Source organism: Lactuca serriola, chromosome 5, assembly GCF_051521515.1.
Source record: "Lactuca serriola cultivar US96UC23 chromosome 5, Lser_US96UC23_V15, whole genome shotgun sequence".
In the NCBI taxonomy this organism is placed as follows: Eukaryota; Viridiplantae; Streptophyta; class Magnoliopsida; order Asterales; family Asteraceae; genus Lactuca; species Lactuca serriola.
Window position 1 is genome coordinate 155,960,010 of NC_136412.1, and position 18,244 is coordinate 155,978,253.

Sequence of the window (18,244 nt, forward strand, 5' to 3'; positions counted from 1 at the left end):
TTCCATCTAATAGACACATGCAAGAATCAACATCCAACCAATTAAGTGCAAAGAATGGATTGCTCAACCCCCTTAAAGTGAGGAAAGACTCCACTTAAATAGGTTGGCACTAGGATTCTTGAGGGGATTTGGTTGTAATGCATGGACCATGTTAATCATGAGACCCAATTAATCATGAGATTCACAACACTTTCAGTCCAAATAGTAAGGTGTCATGTTGTTCTTAATTATGATCATCCCACTATAATCGTTTACTAATCGCCCTAATTTTGCAAACCAATAGATTTAGATTGATAATAGCTAAGAGCTTTTCGAACTAAGCCCATCGATTTTCTATATGAGTAGGCTCTCAACTCTCAAGTCTCACTTCCATAGTGGGTCAATTGTCAAAACCTCTTGTACTAACAAGCAACAAGCTCACATTTAATATTGTGTGGGTGATGGTGGTTGATATAGATTTGAATTTGGTCACACATAATTTTTCAACTCAAAGGCATATTCATGGATGTAATGAGAAAACAAGAATTTACAAATGAAGATGATTGAAGTAAAGTAGGATATTTAAGTGTTCTTTACAAAGGTATTAATTTGAAGCAAATCAACATTGAAGAAGAGGAGTAGCATGCAGTAGTTACATACATAAACACGATTGACAGTGACACTGACAGAATTCAAATCCTTGATGGAATCATGGGAATGTTGTTCTGTAGATATGCACAAGCAGCAGCCACTCCACTCCCCAGCTTCACCGGGTATCCCACATCCTTGAGCACCATCTCCACCCCCGCAAGACACCCCAGCAGTTGCAACTACACACACATTCATTTATTAATTCTTAATTTTGTAACATCGATAGACATATGCATGTATGTATGTATGTATGTATGCTTACGTCATTAACATGGCCAAGATGTCCTATTCTGAAGACTTTTCCAGCTACTTTGTTAAGGCCAAGACCCAAGCTTAAGTTGTATCTTTTCCATCCCCTTCTAACAATTTCAGAGCTATCAATATATGGAGGAACAACCACAGCTGTGACTGTGTCACTGAACCATTCCTCCTTTTGGGTGCAGTTTTTCAACCCCCATGCTTCAACAGCCAGCCTTCATTACACATACATATTTATTTATTAGTAGTATAAACTATAAAGTAACTAGAAAGTTAAGTTTGTTGATATTAATGTAAATAATTTATATACCTTGTGGCAGTGCCAAGACGATTGTGCCTTGCAATAACATTATCCAAGCCTTCTTCAAAGATGAGATCAAGGGCAGCTTTTAGGCCATAGAGAAGCTGAATGGAAGGAGTGTAGGGCCAATAAGTCCCCATTTTGTAGAATTTCAAGTAATCTTTCCAGTCAAAGAAAACTCGAAGTGATTTTGCAGTTTGAGAGGCCTCGATGGCTTTAGGGCTCGCACACACGATTCCCATACCGGTGGGAAGGGAAAGTGCTTTCTGAGAACCGGTTAAAGCCACATCTACACCCCATTCATCCATGCGGAAATCCAAAGCGCATATTGATGACACCCCATCAACTAGAAACAGGGCCGGGTGCTGGTAGTGATCTAACATATATATTACCAAATTTACAAAAACTTATTACTTACCCAACAAAATACTATTTTAATACACAAAAATTAAGAAAAGGACAATGTATTTTAATTAACCATTTATCGATTAATCTGTGGTGATCATTTAATTATCATACACTTTTTACCGTTTAAAACCCGTTATTCCCTGTTAGACCATTTTTATTTTTATACCGGTAATGTATACAAAAAATCACAGCGTACTTAATTACCATCTATCGATTGCATCAGTTGACTGTTTTCTCAAGTGTGATTAAATCATTACATATTTTTTTGACTATTCTAAATTGTTACTATTTTTCCTTGTTACCAAATTTTGGTATCAGTATAAATAAATGTATAATATACAAAATCATTACCTACTGTCATAATTTTATGATTAAGAAGTTAACTATTTTATATGTAGTAAATAAACCATTATACGTTACCATTCAAAATTAAAAAACATTATTATTATTGATTGTTATAAATTGTAATTTATGATAAAAATAAATTATTATTAAAATAATTTTTTTAAACATCCACCCAAATTTATTGAAAAACAACTATCAAGGAGCTAGTAAAAGTTACAAAGTACAAGAAAAAGGACTTTTAAAATTTAAACCACTTGTTTCTAGAGATATTATTATTATTATTATTATTATTATTATTATTATTTCATCCTAATGACAATAATAAAAACAATGACAGTAAAAAAGTATAATCGTTTATTTACTATAGAAAACAGTTAAATGATTAAATCGATAAAGTTGTTAAACAGGAACTGACAAAGTAAATTATATTTTCCTGGATTTTACCATACTAATGTTAGAGCTTGACCAATAACAAAAGATAGAAAATAAGGGAACATCTCTTTCACTTAACTTACCATATTAAGTCGCTTAAAACAAAATAATTAAGAAGGCGAGTTTAGATGGATGTAATAATATGAATATGATGCGATAAAAAACTAAAAAAAGCAAAATGATTTTACCAAGTATTTTCCTTACGGAAGCCAAGTTGTTTGTAACTCCGGTGGCAGTCTCATTGTGAACAATGCAGACAGCCTTAATAGTATGCGCAGTATCTGCAGCCAGTTTTGATGCTAAAACTTCCAAGTTAGCACCCGCACCCCATTCACTTTCCACCACATCAACATTGAACCCAAGTCGTTGCTGTTGATCCACCCAAAGCAAACTGAATTGTCCAATCACAAATGACACAATTCGGTCTCCAGGAGACAAGGTGTTTGTAAGTGCACTTTCCCATGCACCCGTACCTAACCCAAAATATTGCAATAAGTAACTATATTAAAATATGTTGATATTTAACCCTAGAGAAAAGAAAATAATATACCTGTAGTTGGGATGAGAAAAGGGGTCCCCGAAGTGGTTTTGAAAATCTTCTTCACATCTTCAAGTAAAATTTTAGTCAAAGCGGGAACTGCTGGAGACCGATAGTCTTCATTGTTTCGGTTCATTGCACGAAGTACTTGATCCGGGATGTTCACGGGTCCCGGAACAAACAAATGATTCCTTCCAGGTGCATAAGTATAGTCCATCTTTTCCTTACCTTTGGCCAATTCAAAAAACAATTTAAAAAAAAACATACTTTCTTTTATTTGTATATTATAGTGTTGTACTTTCTTTTCATTCTATCACATCATTGTACTTTCAAGTGAAATTTACCGGATTATAGCAGTGAAATTTGCTTTGTATTTTGAATGGCATCGCCATAGTTATAGATATTTCAAAATGAAATGTTAAAAGTAGGGTGTTATATAAACAAATCAACGAAAATTTGTTGTTATTGATTGCATTTAACACAAAAATAAACTACATAAGATAAGCACAAAAGGTCAAAAACACAATAATTGACTAATTATGTTTAACATAAAAAGGTGGAAATCAGTGTTATAATAAGTACTATAAGTTAAGTTAGGCGATCAAATGACCTTCTAGCACTTAATTGTCTTAGTGGGGATTTACAAGTGGTTCAGTTTACCATATAAAATATAATTATTTCATTTTCTTATGAGTTTGTATTCTTTACGTAATCAACAATAACTGAAAACTAGAGATTAAATCTTCATCAGGATTGATGATTCAAAGTCTACGTTTATTCTTTAGATTTATATTCTAAATTTCTAACCACGAACAACCATAGTGTTCAAGATAGAACGAGATCTCTGTTTAGTATACTTGATTATTCCTCTTTTTTACAGTAATCTAAAGCAAAATCAACCTCAGATTGCGCAAAAATCATAAAAAAGAAAACGACAGTTCGTGAAAGTAACCGGATTGCTAAGAAATCAAACATAATCCGGAAAACTGATGAGCTTGAATAAACGAAATCTCGATTCACAGCGTAAAATTTTTCAAAGTGCATATGAAATGAAAGTAATTACCTGATTGCGTAGGATCTCTGTGAAGGAGGAGGAGGAGGAAGGAAAAGACACGGATGAAAAAGCCAAAAAGGAAGGGAATCGGAATTTATAAGAGGGCGGGAGATGATGTGGGTCCCATCAGCAGATAAGAACTCAAGAGAGCCTCAATTTTGAATCCTACGGCTAATACTATATGTATGTATCTCCCGTTGCCACCTAATCATCCTCATCTTCATTTATAAATGAGAAATTACAATCCAATAGCCAGCCAATAGTAAATTTATTACTAATAGTTACTAAAAATGTATTTCGCTCACATTATGGTTTTTATTTGAGAAATTAAATTACCTTCTATCTTTTATTCCTATAATTATTCATACCCATTAAAATTATGACAAATCACCATTCAATTCAATTTAATTTTGTTATGTTTAGTATATAGGAAACGAAATAAAGTATTTGATGATTTGTGAGCACGATAGATTGTGAATCCATAGAATAAATAAAATGAAATTATATATTATAGTTATAAATTTATTTAGTTGAAATTTATTTTTTTCAAACTGAAAATGTAATTTATTATAATGTTATTTTAAAAAGGTATTATTATTATTATATTTTTAATTTATGTTTTCCCAATGGTAAATAAGGCTTGTTTAAAATATGTGTCGATTTAAAATGTGTTTATATATAGCTTATTATTAATGGTATATCTTAATTTTATCAAAGTTTATTTTACTGAATTGGCTCTATTTATCAATTTTATTTCAAAGTTTATTTTATAGAAGTGTCTATTTATCAATTTTATTTCAAAGTTTATTATTAATGGTATATCTTAATTTTATTTAAGTTTATTTTACAGAAGTGTCTCTATTTATCAATCTAATTTCATGTGTTTAATTATGCATAGCAAAGATATTTTTGAATTAAGCCTACAAAACATTATTATGCGATATAATTACATATTTCACACTGAAATCAACCACTATATGATTCTAACACATTTTTTTTGTCCGTTAATACTTTTCATCTTATGTATTTACTTTTTTTTATAATAGCTCCAGTTATGTTTGATAAAATTAGTTGGTAGCTAGAAATATAAAGACATAGCATTTATTTGTATAAAAGTACTGAACAAAAGTAGTTGTAAACTTCTAAAATATGTAAAATGACATAAAACATAAAAGCTAAGCTCTTAAAAGCTAGTATAGTTTGGAATTTGGATTATGGGTTTTTGTTTAAAATAAAAGTTTTAATCTTGTACTACTTGACGAAGTTTTTTCTTTATTTCTAACTTTTTTTAAAAGCTAAAAGTTAAAAGATACTAAAAGCTCTCAAAGCAAAATATGCTCGAATATCTAATATGTTTCAACCATTGGGTATCAATTTATTTAGTTTTTATTAAGTAAATGAGAAAGAAGTTGTAATATTAAGATCCACTTGATTCTTACCCATTTAAGAAAGGAAATAAGAGGTTGTAATGAAAGATAAAGTGATAGAGAAGAAGGATGATTATAAGCCACACCCTCACTTGTGGGAGCCAAACCAATACCTCCTTTTCTTCTTTTGGAACTACTCTTCCATCATCATCCAGATTATCCATCATCTTTTGCTTCACTACATTTTAAACACACACACGCACATAAACTAATAACACCCATATTTGTAATAAAAAGAAAATCAGTACAATGAACAATAGATGGGGCTTATAGACGAGTGGGGCATCGTTAAAAGTATCACACTTTGGAAGAGTTTCATATTTGCATCATGAAATTTTCATTTCAGTGCATTACATTTCAACGTGTTATTGTTTTCCTTTTGAAAAAAAAGGCTCTATTATTATCTTTTGTTCATTAATGGTTATTACAAAAAAAAATAGTTGTTCATTAATAGCGTGATTGTATTGTAGGTCCTCGTGTTGGCATAATCAAAACACATTCCATATGTAGTGGTTACGTGTACTCTCTTCGTTGATAAAACTAAAATAATTCTTCAAATTGGATGAAAATCACTTACATTCATAGATCCAATTCAAGATTTTTTATGAATATCCACAATATTTTTGCAAGAATTATTCTTCTAGCAACCTTGATACTTAAGAGCATCATGTAAAGCAATTTTCATCTTAACAAATAACAACTCTTTTTTCATTGATTTGCTTATTAAAACATCAGACTTTCATTTCTTCTATTATAACAACAACATATTTTAAAAATTCTAGCCAATAAGAGCAATATCATCCATAACAAAAAACAACTTACACTTCTACAATAAGAATAATGTAATATTCAAATATAACAATGGAAAGAAAAGAATTTTCATAATTGTGATATTATTGCCTTAAATGCACTCAGTAATTCATGTTCTGCCTCATCTTCAGCACCTTTCTGTTCAACCTTTTCTGCTCTTTCAAGAATCTCATCAATATTATGAAAAAAAATATTATAATATTGATACTTTGACCTTGTTCAAAGAAAGGCTAAATATAAGAAATAGCAACATACTTTCATTTGCTTATTTAATACGTCACATTTCTTTCGATTACACTTTTGTATTTCCAAATTTTTTCACATTAAGGAAATGTACTTTCGAAAACCTACCCAATTATACAATTTTCTTTCAGCTTTTTTTCTTGTTAAGACATTACGTTGAAAAATCTGTCCACTGAAATTGGTTTGTATTTGGATGAACTTGTAGCTGGGTAGATTTTTCACAATACAATGTTTGTATAAAAGAGAAATGAAGGTAGGAGTAGCATGCTATATTACAAAGATTAATAAGATAAGTGAAATCTTCAAAATGATTAAAAATAAGCATATGGATATAAGAAATATTCATAATGATTAATGAGTAAAAAGAAGCATATATAGATAAGAGAAAGCTTCAACATAAGTAATAAGAAACATATAGTTGCAGAAAACTTTCAAAACGAGTAAAAGAAGCATGTAGATAAGAGAAAATATTTGAAATAAGTAAAAAAGAAGCATATAGATACATGGATGTTCAATCAAGATAATGGAGTCCAAACCTGGAGATCATTTTGAGGATAACAGTCAGAGCAAAAATGATTACTGTGTCTGCTGTTGCAGAGTCTCCACCATAACAATGGTCAGCACTTTCAAACAGGAATGGATGATTACAGCATTTCTTCAACTCACCACAATGTTCAAAAGGGAAACCTAAACATTTGCAAGAGATGCAAGTCAATATTTATTGATCATATAAGTATATTGACAACTGTATGTCTAAAGAAATAACAGAACAGGTGATAAATTGATCGATAAGAACAATAATAAACTTTTTAAGTTCTAAGAACGCCGATAATGAACAATTATAAAGAAAACTGAAACTTTGAATTTGAACAGCGTGTATGATTCCCACATGAAGATTTGCGAGCTATAAATATAAAATATAATCTCATTTTTATGCCACTTAAAATTTCCCTGGTTTAGGGTTTAGGGTTTAGTAAATGAGGAAGGATGTATAAGAATAATTCGCACCTCAATCTCATTAAATGAGCTGATGCTCTTGTAGTTATGCACGAATTCATCCTTACTATTGAAGAGTCGAGAAAGTGGAGCAACGCCCTGCCATTATATAAAAGTATAAATCGTTAAAAAGGATTCATAGTTAGGGTTTATTTGAGTGAGAGGTGAGAGGAGAATGGGGTGTTGATGGGAAGTTGGTTTCGGGTAGGTAGGGTTTTTCCTTAGAATAATAATATTCAATACCCAACCGCTGTTACAATTTGGGTTCTCAGGCTTCGGGTATTTGGGTTTTAGGTTTGGTCGAATATTTTTGGGTGATGTGACCTGGTCACCGGACGACTATGCCTGATGTTACGGGTGTGCATGGGCCGGGTTGAGTCGGTTTTAGGCTAAAACCGAACCCAACTCGCTAATTTTGGTTTTCAATAATTTAAACCCAAACCAATGGGTTCGGTTTTCCGGATTCTCGGTTTTCAATGGGTCGGTTTTAGGTTTAAACCCAAACGACCAAACCCAACTACAACCTAACTTTTTGAAAGAGAATCAGTGGCATTTCTTATATAAAGGAAGGAATGGCTTCATGTTTGTGTTCACGACTATGCCTGTAGTAACTACGGGTGTGCATGGGCCGAGTTGGGTCGGTTTTAGGCTAAAACCAACCCAACCCGCTAATTTTGGTTTTCAATAATTCAAACTCAAACCCAAACTGAAACCAATGGGTTCGGTTTTCCGGGTTCTTGGTTTTCAATGGGTCGGTTTTGGGTTTAAACCCAAACGACCAAACTCAACTACAACCTAACTTCTTGAAAAAGAATCAATGACATTTTTTATATAAAGGAAGAAATGGATTCATGTTTGTGTATTTAAATATATGACATGCAAATGTACAAAATATGATCCTAAATGCTAATGAAAACTACCATATACGATGCATAAAACGACATCTAACAGTTACCCCTATTATAATTGAATAATTATAATGAAATCAAGTTTAATGTCCACTTTTATGTTAAGTCTACTCGTTATATCCTTATTCAAATAAAATTACATAGAAGAAGTACGGCATCCCAATACACATATAAAAAAAAAAAAAAAAAAACGATATTTGGAAATTTTTCAAAAAACACAAATTGTCCTACTTTTGAGCTTAGAAAGTACGACTATCCGATATCCAAATATTGAGTGTGATATATCCATAGATAGTCGTTGTTACAAAGAACACAATGTGAACCCCCCCTCCCCCCCTCGTGCCGCTCAAACAAAGTCCATATACTAAATATGAAGGTTGAAAGTTGATTTTTTTCCATATTTCTCACCAAGTAGCCTTCTTTTGAGCTAAAAATGACTTTCCGACTTCCAAATTCAGAGTGTGGTATGTTTATGGATAGTAAGTGTTACAAAGAACACAACAAAAAAATCAACTCAAACATATTTTATATGCGAAAGTTATGAATGTTCAAAGTTGGGTCAATTTTCATATTTCCACTAAGTTGTCCACCTTGGAATTATAACTTTTCGATCACAAATTTGGAGTGTGATATTGTTCATAGATAACTCTTATGATGAAAAACACAATGAAAATAAAATCACATCAAACAAGGTTCATATGAAAAATTATGAATATTCGAAGTTGGATAAAAAATTGGATTTTCGACCGCCACCTAAACGCTCTAGGGATGTTTAAAAGCCTCGTTGGGCCCCGATCTCGTATGGGGGATACTTGTTAAAAAAATCGGGGGTGGGGCTGTTGGCGAGGGCAATGTTAACCCCTGTTTTAATTTTAGGGGCGAGGACGGGGTGGGTAGTCACATCCTGAATCCCCCGTGGGGGTTCCGTTAATATATATATATATATATATATATATATATATATATATATATATATATATATATAATAACAATGATTTAAGCTTCCAAAATTTAACAAAAAATCATCTTTTTAAGTTGTTACTATAATGTTTTTAAAATGTTATAACATTTTCGTTTTTAACATGTAAAATTATGTTATAAATAACTATCGCTACCTCCAAAAAAAATTAGATTTTTCAAGCTTAAAAACACAATTTCTTTTAGCCAAATAAAAAGATAGCCCAAATCCAATCGGAGGCGTGGAAACGAGGGCAGGGGCAAGGGTAATCAATGAATTTGGAGGCAATGATGGGGTGGGGAGGCTAGAAATTTTAAGGTAGGGTGGGAGAATGTAAATTTTTCAGAGGTGGAGGCGGGGAATACAACCATGTCACGTTTGTCCTCCATTGGCATTCCTGAGACGCTCACTTACAAAAATTGTGGATATTTAGGTTGTTTTTGAATTTTTTGGCCTTTCTTTAAAAGTAACAATAATTAATTTTTACTAAATTTATCATTTACTTAAGATGTTATAATAGTTAGAGGGTGTTTGGATAGAGAAAAAAAGGGCTTATAGTTTATTGTTTATCCCTACCGTTATAAGTTAAGTTAAACTATACCCGCTACAGTGCAAATTATTATATATAAATGGACTTTTCGTCGAGGCGCCTTTGGATATAAAACGCTAAATATCAACTTATTGTGGTGAGGATAAACTAAATAAACTAATTTTAATAAGTATACTCTTATTTATAAATAAGAGTTTATTGCTTAATTTTCTTTTATTTATGGCTTATTGTTTATTTTTAATTCAACCGCTTTTATAAAAACTTAAATTCATTAGCATCTATCTTTCCCTTACGTGGCAAACGTACACACCGTTCCCAGCTTGGCGACCACTTGGTGTTAGATGCCCTCAGTTGATATTGCAGGGAAGAATGTCCAGTAATCACAAACCCTAACATGGCGGCCTTTTCTTCTCCTTCTTGCTTCCCGCCATTATCTTGCAGTGATAATCACAAGCCGTTAGGATTTCCAATTTCGTATCATCAACGCCGTCCTCATAATCATCACACCAAGACATCAATATTACTACCCCCAAGTACACCATTGGGTTTAATCAAATTCAGATGCTTCTCCTCTCAGGAGCAGCAGCAATCTTCCGAACAAAAACCAAAACTCGAAGAAGACGATGTAGAATTTGAATTCGAGAGGCTCTTCTCTAACCTTAATCGAGCTACTCTCAAAAGGGAACCTGGTATTTAATCTAATTTACATTTTTAACTAATCGCCTCTTAAGAATTTCTAAACCAATTAAATGTTACGACCAATGTTTTCATACCGACTTACAGATTCTTATCCACTGCTCTCCAGGAAGCGTCACTAGTTCGATTCTTCTGGTTGCTGGCACCACTGTAATCCCTCTCTTTCTACTTAAACATGTAGTAGTTGATACTTAATAGTTAATAGTTATACACACATGAATAGGTACTCAAATTACTTCTTTTGATCGACGATCATAAAAGACAAAATGAATGTATGCTGTGCCTTTCTGTTACATCGAAAGGCAAGTCAGCCAGAGATCTTTCATGATCCAATAACCTGCTTGAATAAAGATTCATCCCTCATAATATGGATATATAACCACACACACACACACAATAAACTGAGTTTTGTAGGGAATCCAAACATATCCTCTATCCTCTATGTATTCCTACACTTTTGAAATTTGCTGATATTTTCAATTCTACAACTACATTTAGATCACACAACTGACCTTTCTTTTCACCATATTATTTTCTTTCTAATCACTCAATGGTAGTTTCTTAAGTACTTAACTAAATTATCTGAACAGGTAGGTGCTGGAATTCTTGCTATTCCTGCAGTGACTCAGGAAGCTGGCTTTTTGGCAGCTGGGATCACTTGCATTCTTTGTTGGATTTATATGGTACTTCCTTTTTTGTAATCAATTTATAGATATATCTCTTTTCTCCCTAGTCTTGTTGCTTTTTTCTTCTCGAAGTACATTGTTTAACAATATAGTATTTTGTACATGTAATAGGCATAAGGGTTAAATACACATTTATGTAACAACATTTCATCTTCACACCAGTTTATGCAACAAGTGATTTTAGACTAATATATACAATGTCATTCCATTATATGACCAAAAGATGCAATTTGCTACCAGTAACCTGTTTAACCAGTCGAAATATGGCTGCATAGTTCATGTCATTTTCATAAATTGGTAAAAGAGTGAAACATTGTTGCATAGATTGGTAAAAAAAATGAAACAATGCTGCATAAAATATAAGTATTATACACTGATACAGAATTTTTCTCATGCAGGTTGTAACTGGGCTGCTAATAGCTGAAGTAAATGTAAAGACAATGTGTGAACTGGGCTCTGGTGGTGTATCATTGGTAATTTCAATAATCATTTATTAGAAGTTAATTTTAATCCATTCCTCTCAATAGAATGAAACATAACTTGTATCCTATGGTCTTTCTAATTTGACTTAACCTTAATGGGTGTGAGATTACTGCGTAAAATATTTGAGAAAATGACTTCAGATTTGGGGAAATGGAAGGAAAAAAATATAAAGAGGAGAAATTTTCCCTGACTTTCTCTGTTAAGTCACTCTATCTGCGTTAAGTAAAAGAAAGAACACCCTGATTAAGTCTTGGTATCAAATTTACACTTGCCATTGGGTCATAGGTCACTTGATCACACAAGATATATATATTTTTTAATTTTTCATAACTACTTCCATGTTTGTTTTTCAGGTATCAATGGCTACAAGAACACTTGGTACTATTGGAGTTCAGATTACTTGGTAAGATGATCTGAATCTGATTATGTTAATTAGGCTACATAGTTCCAAAACTTAGTTTAGTGATTGCTTATGTTTAATGCGTTATTTATCATTATTGATTATATAGGGGTTAAAACTTAAAAGCAAGAAATAGGATTATACTTTCACCTAATTTAACTCTAGATGACTATATCATATAAATTTGTAAACAGCTTCTTTTTCCTGAACTTGTTTCCTAAAGCCTTTTCATGTTTCTTTTAACAAGTAGACCATTTTATCTTCTTCTTTTTTTTTTTTTTTTGCAGCTGGTCATATATTTTTATACATTATGCCCTCCTTGTTGCGTATGTGGCTCGTTCATCAGACATCTTGACTAATATCCTTGGCATTCCAGTGTATGATTTAATCTAATCTCTCATAAACAATTTTCCATTCATATAATCTTCATGCTTTTGGATGAGATCTTTGATCTGATAACAGCACATGTTTCTTAATTCTCTACTTGATGCATATTAACACAACACATGATTCTTAGATTGATATTCTTATTTTACATATTTATGATGCTACAAATTATATCATCATGATTGCAGATGGGAATGTGCATCTCTGTTTTCAATTCTCTTGGGAAGCATTTGCTACTTTGGAAGGTGGTTATTGCCTTATCTTCATCTCTCTTCTTTTACCATATCTATACAAACAAATCATTTCTTGATTTAATTTTGTTAGCCTTTTCATTTAGCTTTCATATAATAAGGTTAAATGCAAAAATAGCAACAACATGCTTTCATGAAATGGTTATCCAAAAGATATGCAAAAAAAGCTCACCCTTTTTATATTTTGATGTAGCCAGCCAGCGAGTTATTGGTGCAGTTAATGGAGTTTTAGTATCTGGCATCATAATTTCCTTTTCAGCTCTTGTGGTAATTTTAATAAATTTTTTGGCAACTAAACGTAAATCCATGGTAATGAGATTTTTCATAATTTGTTGATTGTTGATATATTAGGCAGTTGCAAGTGGAGATTTGCAGTGGGATGCTCTTTTGAAAGCTAATTTGCAAGCTATTCCCACAAGTATACCTATAATAGCACTCTCTTTTGTTTATCAGGTAATGATTTCATTTCTTACTTGAGTGTACATATAATGTTGTTTCCATCATAATTAATTGATTAAACTGTGTTCTTTTCAGAATGTAGTGCCTGTTCTTTGTACAAATCTGGAAGGAGACCTGTCAAAAATAAGGTAATTATTTTATATTTTTAATGCTAACATGGTATATGAAGATGATATCTACTGAAATGTTTGGTATTATCAAAAATAATTAATAAAAAAAAAAAAATTGGGTGCAGGAGTTCGATTGTTGTAGGCACTGCGATTCCCCTTGTCCTGTTTCTTGTTTGGAATGGTGTCATTCTTGGAACAATCACAATCACTAATCCTGATCATAAGCTTGCTGACCCATTGCAACAATTGCTAGCTACTAATGGAGTTGTTGGGGTCAGTAATTAAATTACTAATTAATAATAACTACTAAATGCAAGAAATATTTTTCAAAGTATGATGCTATGATAAATAAATCAATAAAAGTATGTTGCTATTTCTTGCATTAAACACTTACTAGATTTATAAATTATCATGTAGCCGATTGTTGGGGCATTCTCACTTCTTGCCATTGCAACTTCTTATATTGGATTTGTTTTGGGCCTTTCTGACTTCCTATCTGACTGTGAGTTTCTTCTTCATGATAATCTTTGCTGCACCAAAATTACTATTTAATTTGTTTTTATTGAAATTACGAGCTTACTTTCGATATTTTATGGATTCTATTTATCTTATAACCACTCTGGCATGCTTTCTGTCAAGTTATAGCAATGTGCTTTCATTTATTTGCTTATTATATAGCATCCTACTGTCATTTCTTTCTTGTACTTTGAAGTTTTTTTTTTAATATTAAGGAATTGTATAATGGAAAATCTGCCGAATTATAGAATTGTACTTTCATTTTTTATCATATTAGGAAAAATCTACCCAGTTATGGCCGGCAGTGAAAATTCCTTTGTATAATTGGGTAAAATTTTGAAACTACAAATACTACAATAGGAAGAAATGAAAGTAGGATGCTATATAAACAAATCAGCAAACATATATTGCTATTTCTTACATTTTTTTTATTAAGGCATTGTGCTTTGAAAAATCTACTGCATTGTACTTTCATTATTTAGCATATTAGGTAGGATTATACTTGGAAAATTATAGCAGTGAAAATTCCATTGTAGTTTGTTGAAATTGGTATAATTAAGTATATTTTTTACTTAATAGAAATAGAAGTAAGATGCTTTAACAAACAAATCAACGAAAGTACATTGCTATTTCTTGCATTCAGTTTTGGCCACCTTGTGGCACAGGAGATGAAACAAGCGTTTTATAGATACTTTTTAATTAGGGTGATGATGAGGTCATTCACATCTTTTACATAGGTCTATCTTGTTCCGCCTTTTTGGGTGGGTATAATTTTTGTTCCATTAACATCGGTCTCAATAAACGTTTACCTTTTTATTTAGTTGATTTAGATTAATTAATTAATTGTGTTTTTTTTCATGTGTTTGCAGTGTTGAAACTTCCATCTGATAGAAGCAGACCACTTCCGTACTTTCTGACATTGTTTCCACCACTAATATTGTCGTTGCTAGACCCTGACATCTTTTTCAAAGCGTTGGATTTTGCTGGAACTTATGGAGGTATGTATGTAGTTATTTGGATATATATATATATATATATATATATATATATATATATATATATATATATATATATATATATATATAAGAGGTTGGTTGCATGATGTTTGTGTAGTTCTGGTGCTGTTTGGTGTTGTTCCTGCTGCAATGTCTTGGTCTGATAGATACTCAAGTAGAAGTACAAGTATTTGTTTAAATCTTCGAGAGCTGGTACCTGGTGGTAGGTTCACTCTTTCTTTAGTAATTGGAGGTGCAGGGTATGTTATCATTTCAGAAGTAATTCATAACTTGATGCCTACATGATCATTAAATTCTCAAATTCCTGTAAATGATGTCCCAAACATGGAATCCAGATTTCCTACCATCAAATGCTTTGTTCCCATCCACGCATTTCTGTTTCCAGGGTTTTATTGGGATGTGTTTGTTATATGGACTCCGACTCTGGGTATTTCTAAAGGAATTTACATCTTCTCTACATATGTCCCTTCTGTTGGAATTATTTTTGAAATATACCTTACTTTGAGAATTCAGATTGAAAATTTATGACAAGATAACTCATCGCTTCTATTTTTCAAGTTCCAACTAATTTACTTTGAGAGACTTAAATATTTCATTTATCTTTGCTTCAATTTGGATTATATACATATGCTCTTGAAGGAAACCATTGACACTGCACGACAACCCAACACAAAATTAGCAGGTTTGGAGTTTGGGTAAGAGATTCGATGCATTTAAGTAACCGGGTTGACACGACATGACACAGAAATTAAACAGGTTGGGTTAGGGTCAAGAAATATGACTCGTTTAATTATATATTAGTGGACTGAATTCAAGAATTAAAATTAAAATTCCAACACCACCTATCCCATTTGCTCTCACGCTAATTCTTTCCATTTTTCCTTCTAACTAACTTTGAATTTTGTCACTCCACCTTCCAACTCCAGTTAGGGTTATAAACGAACCAAATGAACACGACACGAACCAAGGCTAGTTCATGTTCGTTCGTTTTAAGTTAGCCGAACAAATAAACAAACACAAGTGGATAAACGAACGAGTTTTATTGTTTATGTTTGTGAACACACTAAAGGAATATAAACGAACAAACACAAATGAACTGAGATAAAGAAACATAATTGAACATATTTGAATATAAACTAACATATAATATGGTAATGTAATCAAACAAAATTGAATATATATGAACATAAAATGAACTTAAATTAAATAAAACGTAGATGAATAATATAAATGAACGTTCACAAACATAATTAATTGAACGAGACAATTGTTCATGTTCGTTTGTTTAACTAAACCAACAAGAATTGGTGTTCATAACTGTTCATTTATTAAATAAATGAACATAAACAAACTTCATGTCAAACGGTTCACGATAAGTTTGTTGAACGTTCAATTTGTTTAAAGTCCTAACTCCAGTGTTTGACTTTTTCCTTTTTGTCTCCTCGTCTCTTACTTTTCTAACATTTAAAATGTTTCAACCCGACATGACAAATAGGCATGCAAAAACCGGTTTTTTTTATGAACCGGACCGGTTCAGAAAACCGGTTCGGTTCAGGTCCAAGTAGTCAAAACCGGTTCACCCCCAAACCGGTTCGGTTCCAAACCGGTTCACCCCCAAAAATATCCGAACATATGTAAACCGGTTCGGTTTATTAGAAACCGGTTCAGCAAAAACCGGTTCAGAAAACCGGTCCAAAACCGGTTCGACGCAAATAAGCTTTTCTAATTTATTTTTTTTTGTTTTTGGGCTAATAAGTGTAAAATAGGAATGTTTTTTTTTTGTTTAGAGTATAAAGCACTAGATTGTCTTAAACCAAAAAAAAAAATTGGCTTCACAGTAGGTGGTTTGGGGGATTGGGAAGGCAAAGGCTTATAAGCCTTACATATATACAATACACATACACGTCCATATGGACCATGTCCAAAAGGTTTTTTTTTTTTTTTTTTTTTTTTTTTTTTTTTTTTTTTTTTTTCTTTCTTGCTTAATAATATACATATCTTTTCATGTATTAACTTTTATTTTGGTTTTGAATTTTATGTTTGTGTGTATGTAGAAAAACATAATGTATGTAAAAAATTGTTCAACTTGAATCAACACATTTTTTGGAGCAATTTTCAACCTTTTTTTCATTTTTTTTGTTTTTTTTTATATTGGAAATACATAATACAACTTCAAACATAAAAACACAAAACATCCAAATTGTCAAACTAATACATCTTCAAACATAAAAACACAAAACATCCAAATTTTTTTTGTTTTTGTTTTTTTATTCGTCATCCGCCATGTCGTTGCGTAATCCTCTCTCATACTCGATCTCTTCTAGGGTGAGTGGCACCGACATTCCCATCGTTACTTCTTCCTCATGTACTCGTGCTTCGGCATGCAACGATGTGCCTTCTAGTACTTCAATGTCTTGTATCCTTTCCACGCCATCAAGGTAGCATTTCAAGCAAATGCACACTTCCACCGACAAAGGGGTTAGTTTTGTTCTTCTTGGTGATATTACCCTGCCACTAACAGAAAAAGCCGATTCCGAAGCTACCGTAGAAGCTTGGGAGCTTAGTAGATCACGGGCCATAGCGGCTAGAATCGGAAATTGGGTTTCCTTTCCTTTCCACCAAGCCAAGATATCAAAAATTTCAAACTCTTGAATACTCATTTGAGACAAGAAATCGTAACAAATATTTTCAATTAAAGTCTCAACCCCCCCCCCCCAACATTTAGAGTCGGATTCAAAGCGGCGGAACAAGTAATAATGGGAGGCATTTCTTGAAAATATTTTTTTAACTTTGCTTTCATCGGTTTCATCATATTAGCAAACATTGTGCTCCTCATTTCAAACTCATTTATTTTCGCACACATTAAAAAAATTTGGTTTAAAACTAAATAACTTGTAGGATAATAAACACCCGATAAAAAAGTAGTTGCTTTTTTAAAAACATCAAGCATGTCCGTAACAAGTTTGATAGTATCCCAACTTGATTCCAGATAAGCCGTAACCTTATTACGGTCCGCAAGGTTGTCATGGAACATTTTTAAAGTATCTTTTTGACGTAAGGCACATTCAAACATTTTGCAAGTGGAGTTCCATTGGGTATTATTTTCCCAATTCTGACCTAAAAAGAGGGCATTCGCATCGACACAAAATTGCATATAATTATGATATCGAGCGTTACTAGAACTAAAAATATCTTTTAGCATGTCTTTGAAACCATCTTTTATAGTTTCAATGCTAGTTAGTCCATCTTGCACAACCAAATTAATGATATGTGCAACACATCGACTATGAAAAAAAACACCATCGCAAATTGGTTTATATTTTCGTTTTAGTTGTCCAACCGCGACGGTGTTGTTTGCAGCATTATCAAAAGAAATAGAAAA

At 32.2% G+C, this 18,244-nt stretch overlaps 2 protein-coding genes and 1 long non-coding RNA gene across 3 annotated transcripts; 1 reads left to right on the top strand and 2 right to left on the bottom strand.

The window, feature by feature from the left end:
* Nucleotides 1-525: 525 nt before the first annotated feature.
* Nucleotides 526-4,162, bottom strand: AGT (alanine:glyoxylate aminotransferase). The gene is made up of 6 exons (XM_079001173.1): nucleotides 3,976-4,162; nucleotides 2,925-3,140; nucleotides 2,563-2,847; nucleotides 1,199-1,565; nucleotides 893-1,103; nucleotides 526-809 (listed from the first exon to the last, which is right to left on the bottom strand). Exons 2-6 carry the CDS (start codon nucleotides 3,127-3,129, stop codon nucleotides 672-674), a joined length of 1,206 nt encoding a protein of 401 aa, XP_078857299.1. The 5' UTR covers nucleotides 3,130-3,140; nucleotides 3,976-4,162; the 3' UTR covers nucleotides 526-671.
* A 1,996-nt stretch (nucleotides 4,163-6,158) lies between these two features.
* Nucleotides 6,159-7,632, bottom strand: LOC145051299 (uncharacterized). The gene is made up of 3 exons (XR_013683521.1): nucleotides 7,455-7,632; nucleotides 6,983-7,133; nucleotides 6,159-6,355 (listed from the first exon to the last, which is right to left on the bottom strand). It is a non-coding gene; the product is annotated as an uncharacterized LOC145051299 (long non-coding RNA).
* A 2,527-nt stretch (nucleotides 7,633-10,159) lies between these two features.
* On the top strand, nucleotides 10,160-15,319 carry LOC145053164 (Tryptophan/tyrosine permease). The gene is made up of 14 exons (XM_079001174.1): nucleotides 10,160-10,547; nucleotides 10,664-10,704; nucleotides 11,145-11,237; nucleotides 11,639-11,713; nucleotides 12,077-12,126; nucleotides 12,411-12,500; nucleotides 12,699-12,755; nucleotides 12,959-13,028; nucleotides 13,113-13,214; nucleotides 13,296-13,348; nucleotides 13,456-13,603; nucleotides 13,748-13,832; nucleotides 14,716-14,844; nucleotides 14,960-15,319. Exons 1-14 carry the CDS (start codon nucleotides 10,253-10,255, stop codon nucleotides 15,145-15,147), a joined length of 1,476 nt encoding a protein of 491 aa, XP_078857300.1. The 5' UTR covers nucleotides 10,160-10,252; the 3' UTR covers nucleotides 15,148-15,319.
* Nucleotides 15,320-18,244: the final 2,925 nt, after the last annotated feature.

Excerpts from the sequence above, each read along its gene's own strand:
- LOC145053164 (XM_079001174.1), top strand. The coding sequence starts at position 10,253 with ATGGCGGCCTTTTCTTCTCCTTCTTGCTTCCCGCCATTATCTTGCAGT. Across the intron at positions 10,705-11,144 it reads TTCTGGTTGCTGGCACCACT|GTAGGTGCTGGAATTCTTGC; the intron begins GTAATCCCTCTC and ends TTATCTGAACAG. Across the intron at positions 13,604-13,747 it reads CTACTAATGGAGTTGTTGGG|CCGATTGTTGGGGCATTCTC; the intron begins GTCAGTAATTAA and ends ATTATCATGTAG.
- AGT (XM_079001173.1), bottom strand. The coding sequence starts at position 3,129 with ATGGACTATACTTATGCACCTGGAAGGAATCATTTGTTTGTTCCGGGA. Across the intron at positions 2,848-2,924 it reads TTTTCTCATCCCAACTACAG|GTACGGGTGCATGGGAAAGT; the intron begins GTATATTATTTT and ends ATTTTGGGTTAG. Across the intron at positions 1,104-1,198 it reads CGTCTTGGCACTGCCACAAG|GCTGGCTGTTGAAGCATGGG; the intron begins GTATATAAATTA and ends TGTGTAATGAAG.